Here is a 10370-nt window from a genome sequence, read left to right as displayed (position 1 = left end):
CCTCATTAATATTCTTCAGCGGTTTATCTACAACTAAACTTGTTCAATAAATAAAAAGATCCAGAGTAAATTCCCTGCTTATTCTAATCCAAACTGCAATACGTGCTGATCCGGTAGTATGCGCATTTCACTATGGAGATTGAAACTTGTGAAAAGGCTCACGTGCTGATACTTGTAACAGTATCAATTACAGTACCACAATACAATTCTCATACGCAATCCGAAGGCCACAAAAATTAACCAACCAGCTGGGAGCACTTTGCGCTGTAGTGCTCGTTGCATACACTTCTACCCGACGTGGATTCTGGGTTTCGGTGGGTTTCAACCGAACCAAAACAAGGCTGCCAAACTATTGATCGAGTGTTTATGGGGTATAGGGTTGGGCCGGCGAAAAACACTCAATTTCTCCTGAAAACCGGCCTACCAAACCAAACAAGGCTTTAATGGATAGGAGGGAGTACTATTTTCAAGCCAGGTGGATCACGTGGATTCTGGGTTGCTGAGACCTTTTTTTTCTCAAAAATTCTACAAAGAAAGAAAATCTTGTAGGACATGTTTGCATAAAGAACGGTCTCACAAATGGCCCAAAAGAAAGCAATTTCATAGTCGGCACAACAAATCCAAGTTACACAGGATTCTTTGTATATACCAGTACATCAACGATTTGCACACCCCCATCAAAGAATTATAAAATCGAACACACAAATAGCCAAAAACAATACCCGCGAGACTCACCAAAGCTGCCGCCTGCCAAAGCAATGCATCTTCAACCGCAGTAAAGACCATTCTCAGTGCAATATACTACAACTCGAAAAATGTAAATACACGACATATGCACCAACCAAAGCTGCCGCCTGCCAAAGCAATGCATCTTCAACCGCAGTAAAGACCATTCTCAGTGCAATATACTACAACTCGAAAAATGTAATATACACGACATTAGCGCATATTTGGCATCCCAACCTAGATATTCCAGATAGGTTTTGCTGATCAGGCCATACCTGGCTAACCAGTATTCTTCAGTAAATGGCAGCAAGTGACAAAACTTGGGTGATTCCTCAAGGGGCAATCTTCAACAAAACACTCCAGCAGCACAAAAATTTGAAGGTAAATTGTTTCTCTTAAGATCATCTTCTACTGGCAAATGCTGCCAACGCATTCGCATGAACTGGTGGTAGAGCACCTAGTATTGCCTGCATCTGTTGGCCATAGCTGGATATCAAATAAGAAACAGCCTTGCCAATAATTGTTTTGACTTCATCACTCTCATCCGGGGATACTACCACTTGGGCAAAGACATGTATCACTTCAGCCACTTGAGCAAGGATCTGCAACACCGAAGTGTTAGGTTTGGCCTAAGACTTGGACAAGGATACTTTCGCTGCAAGACTCATATTCAGGAAAAGTTAAAATAATGGAAGCAAAGACCATGGATGGTTTAAGACCAGGTCACCTGGGGATGCGACGATAGTAACAAATTACATAAGCAGCTGTAGACAGCCATTGACTCTTCATGATCTTCTTTTAGTGGCAGAGCATTGATAAACACTGGAAGAACCTACAAAACAGATATAGCATTGCAACCAAGTATTTATTAGCTAGGCGGCACTTTAAAGTATGAATTCTGAAGCTGTTCAAACGTATTATGTGGAAGAAACCTGGTTGAGAGGAATTGACTGAGGTTGCACCATTATCATTCTAGCAATAGCACCTGCAGCATTATCTCTAACTGCGAGGTCTGGTTCAGAATCAGCAAACAAACGATGCAGACCCTGCAGTATATCCGGGTAATATCTGCGGAAGGTTGAATAGAAGCCTGTGAACAACTGAATTTACAGGATTACCGTTTAATGTAACATGAACATTAATTCGTTTAATGACTACACAGCAGACCACCATCTAAAATACACTTGGCATATTTTAGCTTCTATTCTTCAGCACCCACGTCATAGTTGTGAAAGCAAATTACACAATGTCAGGGTTTAGTTTTGTGACACTGCAGAATTAGGAAGTTGGCAGACTAGCAGGACTATGAAAGAAAGTGCATAATATGGGGTCTAGTAGATACTATGACTTGGAATTAATATGAGGTCTACTAACTAATAGTTTTCGTTAACTGTTGCTCACCTGCAGGCTTCTTATTCTAATGCTTCATAAAGTGAAAAATGAGCACTTATTTTTCATACTCCCTCTGTCCCATAAATTTAGACAAATCTAAGATATCCTTTACGGGACGGAAGGAGTCTAAGAAATTGAAAATGAATCAGTAGTAAAAAAAAATCATGTATCCATTAATGTCCACTTATTATGAAGATACGCTTTTGAAACATAAGGAAATAAACACCATGCACAACAGATCTTAAATAATAGTCATTTGCCTCCTCATTTACGGAGTGTAACACATTAGCCTCAGATAGGAGCTTCTGGGAAGGTGAGCATGAAATATGTATATTATTGTAAGTAATATAAATACCTCAGTGCTGCAGCACCCCCATTCTTGCATAGCTCACCAACACAGAAAGCAGCATTTCTCCTATTCGTAGCCTCAGAAGATGCAAGTTCTTTCAATGCCAAAGGCATTATCTTCTGCAAATGATTCAAATATGAGTAAACATTAAGAGGTCAATTAAAATGATGAAATGGCATTTTTTTTTTAAGAAAACTATAGGCATACATCAACATAAGCAGAAATTGGAGCACCCATTTCTTGAGCAACCTCAGCTAAAGTTGCAACAACCATAGTCTTATCTTGGGGAGGATGTGGAGATTTCTGCATTCATTCCAGAGCACCATCAGAATGTACAATTCTCACTATAATATCTAAGTTTAAGAGAGCTGGCATAGTTGAGCACGATTGAAGGGAGAAGGGGTGCTCACAGCAAATTTCATCAGGGGATCAAATAACTTTGCAAGGAGAGGGTCAAAGTAAGATCGCATCACTTTCGCAAAAGCAGGCAAGAGATCTGAAACTGCATCCATGAGGACTTCATCATGATCAATGTCACCATCATCTTCGCCGTCCGACTCTACTTGCTGACAGCATGATTCTTGACGCAACAGGGTAAGTGTTGCCTCAGCAAGCTGTGACATATCTGAAACAGTGACAGAAGGGACAGTTTTAACAGCAAAACCTAGTATTCCAAGAGCACCCAACTCTGAGAAAGTGCAGCTTACAAAGTTCAACTGCAGCAAAACCGCAATCTTTCACGATATCTGCTACACTCATGCAAGCTTGCGCTACTACTTCTTTATCATCATCCTCTGTCATTGTCTTGATATAGATGCTCATTATAGTATCTGGAAAAAAAAAACAAGCGAGATTGAGCATGGCTTGATGTGCATATAGCAAAATGGACTTAAAAGAGAGCATCTTATAGTAGCAATTACCAAGAACAGCCTTCTGTTTCTCGAGTATATCCTGCATGGTAGAAAAAACAGACACTGCATAAGAATTTTGATGTTCCACAGCAATCAAATCTAAATTGAAAATATAATACAGGAAGTTCTCACAGGATGTGCAGGTATTGCCCTTACTGCAGTTAGGATGTCTGCAATAGTAGAGTTTAGTATTATTATTAACAATACTACAAAATGTACCTTTAATGGGAAGTCACATAGAATAAAAAAACTTAAGAAGCTTATAATTTTACAAATTTAGAGTTCTGGGGAGTAACTGATTTGAATTAAACAAGACTATTAGCTCTGGTTTCTGTGTCAAACGCTCTCCTACTGCTTCTAATCGATTTGCCTAATGCCTACGATCAGTATACGATTTGTTAACTATCTCTTGGTAGTTAACAGATTGGAGGTTCATTGGGTTTGCAATTTGTTGTTTGTCAAGACACGATAGAGTGTTCATGCACAGAAGATCCCATACATGACTAATATTGACAAAACTAACAAAAGATCATGACGCAGGTGAAGGTGATGGGTGCTAGGCAAGTTTCCATTCTGTTTCATTTCTTCTGTTGGTTCTCTGATCTGGGTTTTGCCTCCGTAGATAGATTCAAGCCCAACAGGATCGCTAGGTTCAGGTTCGGCAAGTATTCAAGCAAATCCAGCAATTAATGGTCTGCCACGATTGCACTAGAAAGGAGAATGCTGTATTAAAACTTTGATGATTCAGTTTGAATGGGTTTGCTGTTAAACAAACATAACACTTCAAATGATGGACACAAGGTAACATTATGCATCATTGCACAATAGAACATTGATCATGAATGCATCTTGTGATCTCCATCAACGTATCTTATGTGTGACAAAAGTTTATTCTGTAGTCGTATAGCATTGGATACTATGTACCATGCTGAAGACAGATTATGTAGCTTACATGACAAAAGTTTGATTCAACTAATTAGAGTTTTGTACTCCCTCCGTCCCATAGATGTCTTAACTTGTGTACATGACAAAAGTTCATTCAACTAATTTGGATGAGTGTCTAGATACATCCAAATTTAGACAAATCTAAGCCATCTTTTATTGGACGGAGGGGGTATGTTAAATGACTATTGGAAGTTCGAAACTTCACAACTACAAATATGTAGGCCTAAAAATAAGGAAACCAAAAGGCTGCTACAAACTTATATATATTAAAGAGGACTAGGAACGACATTACGTTTTAAGGAAATAATAGCCTGAAGCCTGACATCTTCATGAAAATATCCACTGTGCTTGATTAAGATCTTCAACGATTCCTCCAAGTAACTAGTGCCAGTTAAGGGAAACTTGAAGAACAAAAGATGACAGGAATATTATGTTAAACATCATTCAAGGATACGGAGCGTAGGCACTCTTTGTGTGAAGTGCAAAAAATCCAATAGCCTGAGTTGCAGCTGCTTTCTCGTCTAATACTCCAGTCCTCACACTGATATTTCTAACTCTTGGCTCATCATCGGTATCATCGTCAGAAGAAACACCACTAAATCCATTGTCAGCACCATCAGCATCATCAATGTCCACAGCAGAACCATCATCCAAGTTGCACGAAAAGAATACAAGAGGCACAACATGAGGAAGATACTGCAATGTACAACAACCACTTCTGTAAGCATGACCAGCATTCGTGAAATGAACATAATTTTGACTTCCCTTATTACCTGTGTGAAACTATCATCCAGAATCTCAGCAATGTTGCTAAAGAAACCATGAGTATACTCTCTTAGCTCGCTATAATCCAATCCAAAACCCTGCAAGTACGAAGAGCATAAAGAATTGCACTGAAGTATGCCAGTTATCAGAACTCTGAAGTACTGGGATTAGGACTCACAGAAATAGCAGCCTCAATAAAAGGAGGTAATATTGCTTCCATTCTGGTTTTGCCTACTGCCATTGCAACTATCCCAACAACCTCAGTAGCCCTAGCTCGTGCACACAAATCTTCATCCTTAGTGAGCACCAGAAAGCCTTTCATCATTTCAAGAACCTTCTCTGCATATGGGATAAAAGCCTGTTCTGCAGCAGCTGCTACAGAGCCGATTGCAGACTGCAGCAAAACATCATTATTTTCAATTTAGAAAACAATTTAATGGGGAGGCTATCTCCTTCAATTTAGATAGATTGTGAGTAATGATTTCTATACGAACCATGCATGTCTCTTGCAGGTTCCGGGGAATGCTCTGCAAAGACATAACTAATCTGCATATCAAAGGTTCTAGATATGGTAGGATATCTTCACCCATATCTTCGCAGAACGCTGCCAATGCATAATATGATTTCTCCTACAAGATCACGTCACATATTCGCATTAGTTAATTATTCCAGAAAATGTCGTGCAAAGTTAATCAATATCATCTATATCCAAAGTTTCTGCCTATCGATCAGAGATGATGTCACCTGAAGTAGGTTATTTTACCTTAACTTCATCTGACGGGTCTTCGAGTGCATTTAAGATGCATGGAAGTACAGTCACATAGTGAGACAGAATTTCTGGCTGCAAGTGTTCAGCAAACTGACCAAGAGCAAATGAAGCAGCACCTCTAACCATTTGCTCTTGATCCTTTAAAGCTTCTAAAATAACTTTGAGACATTCCTCCAACTTATCCTTGAAATGTTCAGAACAACCCTCTGCGACAACACCCAACGACGTAACAGCAGCCTCACGAAACTTGGGATTAATGTGACGAAAGCTCACAGAAGCAAATTCAAGAACTGGACCAAAAACGTGTCTTGGTAAATTGATAGCCATTGTATCAATGACTTCTGCTGCAGAACGATCTGCGGCTAAATCAGATTCTTCATCTTCATTAGCAGTTTCTGTAAGCAAGGGGCACATAACTTGTAGGATAGGTACAATCAGCTTGTTCTTTTTTAAGAAGGATGCTTTAAATTTTACAAGCCATGAAATTATCTGAATAGCCTGAAACAAATAAGAGAAAAGTTTACATGGAGCTATTTTGCAAAATGAACAATTATATAATCAATAATGTGGATGGCTGATCAAACCTGTTGCCTTATATTTATTTCCAGATCATGATTTGAGGAAACTTCAAGCGAGAACTGCACAATTGATCTGACTGAATCTCCAAGAAGTGGTGCAGGAGATTCAATTAGTTCGTCGAATATTTCGAAGGCAATGGAAGCAACATCTTCATCACCATTAGCAAGACACTGCCTTGATACATTCAAGATACTGGGAACAAAGTCTCGAAACATCTTTACCTAGCAGTTGTACCAAAACAAGATCGGTTCATCAGGCATAAAAAGGCAACTCTAGCGGTAGCATGACATACTATTGAAGATTTAAAATCAGCTAAGAAAAACTCTAGCTCTAAGAAGAAGGAGACGGACAAACTACTACTGCTACAAGCAAAGAAAACAGTCCAAAGAAAAACACAGGCATACTGCTTATAATATATAAAAAAGCTTTACGAAGAGATCATTCCAAACGAAGGTCTATAAGAATGAACATAACGATGGCACATCTCTTTCACCTCAGAAAAGTAAATGTTTATAAATCAGGAAAGACAGCCAGAACTTACAATGTCCCCGCCTTCATTGACATACTCTATGAAGGATCCGACAGCCCTGTTGCACCGACCAAAAATTAGCTTATATACAGTCACAAAATGGTCAAACGAGAAAAGCCAAAATAGCATTTTTTTTCGCTAACTTAATCGTACTTCAAGGCAGCAATTCTGACTTTAGAGCTGGTCTCGTCTTGCAGGCATTTCAGTAAAATAGGTTGTAAATCATTCAGATGAGATTGAAATGTAGTCCCAATAGTTTCAGTAAGGGAGCTGAACAGAATTAAAGCTACCTGTAAAGAAAAGAGTTAGTCAGTACACATTGGCATTTTGTTTGCAAATATAAAACAGTAAGTGTTCCTTTCCTAGATCACTTGAAATGATATTGGAGTTATGCACAAACAAGTCCTACAAACGACAGAACTAAAATGCCGGTTTCTCTGCAACATTGCATATACTACATAAATCAGAACATTTAATGACAGAATGCACCATATATTAATTATTATACATAATATATTAGCGTCCCACCCCACTAACGCACATATAGAGAAAGTACAAAAGAAAGTGAAAGGAAGAAACTTCCATCAATAAAAAGAGGGAAATGGTAAATAAGACTTTGCACATGCACAGGCATGTGCTGCCTTATGATTTTGCATTTAATGGTTCTGTTAACCAGCCGGCAAATAGGAGCCTTGGTGCAGAAAATGTGTAGGCCAGCTGTACAAACTGTAAAATCCAATAATAGTTAAGTTATGGATGGTCTTGAGATTTCTGTATTTAGCTCTTTTTATTGAGCAATATTCCAAACAAACAACTATGAAAGGGCAGGCTGACATGCTGCTGCAACCATGTTGACACCATACAAAAAAAATCAATGTTCTCAGTACGCAGATGAAGAAGTTCCTAGAAAAACACCAAATCAAAGAAAAGGAAAGTGCAAGTAAGCTCTTATTGTGCAAATGTATCATCTATTATGAGAAAACCAACAAGACATGTTTCCTTTCTGACGAATATTGCTAGTACCTACATCCTAAACAAAGCATACTTAATAAAAGACTGAAAGTACATGGCAACTCCAAGATACACTTACTTCTCTATGTTCTTCTTGTGGACTTTGGCTGCATTGGAAAAGGAACGGTAACAACTCTTGCCACTCTCCTGCAGGGATAGCATACTTAGCAATAATGCTCACCACATTTGCACTAGCTTTCCTTACAAGATGGCTGCATAAGAAGCAACAAACAACTCAATCTTTCATCCTCTCAAATTAGATGTGAAAAAAACTGAGGCAAATTGAACAATAACGAACAGCATTTGCACCATAGAGTGGGATAATTGCTTGATAGCTTGTAGATAGTCCCAGTGAAACCAGATCAACCACTCTCAATCTCATCATTCTAACTGGTTTGAATTAAACTACGAATATCTCAACTTCCATATTTCCAGTTAGTCCAGTTTATGGTAACCCTGTTGCGGTTTCATAGGTAACAGAAATATCAAAAAAAAAATCAAGTTTGAATCGAGCACATAAATAAAATTTATATGCAAATATAAGTATTCAAAGTCTAAAGGAGAGGACTTTTTATTGAGGAACAAAAACTTTACAATAGTGTATGTCCAAGACATGATAAATAGTTAGTTCATCATTCTGGATCCTGTAATAGATGTCAGTTTTTCGTATTACTAGGATCAGAGTAAGCAATTTGCAGCCTATTTTCTCACGTCAGCGCATTTCCATCTCCATTTGTAACTCTCTCCTTTCGAAGTATATTTTCCTACTGTTTTCCCTTAAAAAGACATACTGAATTGGCTGTGACTTGGCATTGATTCGATCGTTTCCAAATAAAATCCACGCATAAGTATCTCTATTTCCCTAAAAAAAACATTTTTTATTTAGAATAGCAGCATATGAGTACAACATTACACAAAGAGGGAGGAACGGCAGTTGAGCGGCCATGGTTTGCAAGCAAATCAGATGTATTGCAGGTTACAATAACAATACTGGCTAACCTATAGACCATAAAATTCCTCCCTACAGGATTAAATTTCTCATTAGGTTTAATAACAGTTGAGTTAATCGTTATTCACAGGCACGAAACGTTCAGCAGTTAACAACAATTAAAAAAACTTGAGGTAACCCCGCATAGCTGAACATAGCAGTGGAAAGATTGCAAATTGCGGAGGCGGAAAGGGGGTGTGGGGAAAGTTAGGTCGGTGAGCACCTGTTGTCGAGCGTGATGGAGTCGATGAGTGCTTGCTTTAGGGAAGCCTTGGCGTGCGGTGGAAGCTTGGGCCAGTGGGAGGTGATCTTCTTGCGGAGGAGCACGGCGGCGAGCTGGCGGACGTTGGGGGTCTTGGCTGTGCGGAGGTGGTGGACGAGCGCCGGCACCACCTGCGGGTCGCGCGCCAGCCGGCGGATCTGCTCCTCCGCCTGCCGCCGCGCGTCGTTGTCCGGCATCAGGAACTGGATTAGCAGAAGCTCCAGTGACTGCGCCATCTCCTCCTGCCTGCTGCGTATGCCGGGCCTCTCCCTTCCTCCCTTCCTACGATCGGCGGCGCCGGCGGCGGGCGGCGGGCGGAGGGGGGAGCAAAAACCCTACCGATTGGGTGGGCTGGTTGCTCAGGTTTAGGTGCGGCGCGCGTGGGGGCGAGCCAGAGGGTTTACTACTAGCCCTTGTTGTCTTTTCGTGCTTATTTATTATTATTATTTAATTGATTATTTTCATTTATTCTATTCTGGCCCGCACCCGGTGGGTCAGTTCAGTTGGTTGCCAGATGTATATTATCCTTCTTTTAACTACCTTTCCAAATGATTTTTAGTGGAATCATTTTTATATCTACTAGTACTCCACTAAAAAATTGTACAGTAAGTTGCAACTGTTAGAAAGAGTTGTAGGTGAACTCGAGCTCACCACGCTTGCACCCGCATTTTTAAAGTTTCTCCTTTTCATTTCTCCCAAAATAAAAAAGTATAATATCTTCAAACTTCGCTCCTTAACAGATTGATTTGCGATAAAAAAATGTAAATTTAATTGTACAATGTAAATATTTAAAAAATGTTCTATCAAAAAACAGTATATTTCCATGGTATCAAAAAAACCTGAACTATTTTGTACACATTTTAGTTCTAATGTTTAAAAAATCTACGATCATGTAACATGTTATCCCAAAATAATATTTCAAGTAATCCATCCTTCCCAAGTTGTAAGGCGTCTAAGAATTAGTTAAAAGTCAATGTTTTTCAAGTTTAATCAAGTTTATATACAAAAATATGAACATTTACAATATGGAATCAATATCAATAGATTTATCATAAATTATATTTTCTTAACGTGTCCATTCGATATTGTAGATGTAGATATTTTTTCCTAAATATATGATCAAAGATAGTAAGATTTAATGTTT

The 10370-nt window shown here is 39.0% G+C and overlaps 1 protein-coding gene across 2 annotated transcripts; it reads right to left on the bottom strand.

The window, feature by feature from the left end:
* Positions 1 to 580: 580 nt before the first annotated feature.
* Positions 581 to 9617, bottom strand: LOC127296150 (uncharacterized). 2 transcript variants are annotated; one of them, XR_007848280.2, is made up of 21 exons: positions 9188 to 9617; positions 8056 to 8188; positions 7119 to 7255; positions 6978 to 7023; positions 6442 to 6657; positions 5852 to 6355; positions 5583 to 5717; positions 5267 to 5482; positions 5097 to 5186; positions 4778 to 5019; positions 4616 to 4704; positions 3511 to 3548; positions 3388 to 3418; positions 3175 to 3297; positions 2878 to 3092; positions 2675 to 2770; positions 2474 to 2586; positions 1659 to 1794; positions 1454 to 1558; positions 1002 to 1328; positions 581 to 908 (listed from the first exon to the last, which is right to left on the bottom strand). XR_007848280.2 is itself a non-coding variant. In XM_051326179.2 (20 exons), exons 1-20 carry the CDS (start codon positions 9460 to 9462, stop codon positions 1128 to 1130), a joined length of 3141 nt encoding a protein of 1046 aa, XP_051182139.1. In that variant the 5' UTR covers positions 9463 to 9617; the 3' UTR covers positions 581 to 1127. The 2 variants fall into 2 exon arrangements, 1 of the variants encoding a protein (XP_051182139.1); XM_051326179.2 differs by having other exon boundaries at positions 581 to 1328.
* Positions 9618 to 10370: the final 753 nt, after the last annotated feature.

Source organism: Lolium perenne, chromosome 4 (assembly GCF_019359855.2).
Source record: "Lolium perenne isolate Kyuss_39 chromosome 4, Kyuss_2.0, whole genome shotgun sequence".
In the NCBI taxonomy this organism is placed as follows: domain Eukaryota; kingdom Viridiplantae; phylum Streptophyta; class Magnoliopsida; order Poales; family Poaceae; genus Lolium; species Lolium perenne.
The sequence above is the reverse complement of the archived record's forward strand: the minus strand, read 5'-3'. Positions and strand labels throughout refer to the sequence as shown.

Excerpts from the sequence above, each read along its gene's own strand:
- LOC127296150 (XM_051326179.2), bottom strand. The coding sequence starts at position 9,462 with ATGGCGCAGTCACTGGAGCTTCTGCTAATCCAGTTCCTGATGCCGGAC. Across the intron at positions 3,093-3,174 it reads TTTTGCTGCAGTTGAACTTT|ATATGTCACAGCTTGCTGAG; the intron begins GTAAGCTGCACT and ends TCACTGTTTCAG. Across the intron at positions 2,587-2,674 it reads CAATTTCTGCTTATGTTGAT|AAGATAATGCCTTTGGCATT; the intron begins GTATGCCTATAG and ends AATCATTTGCAG.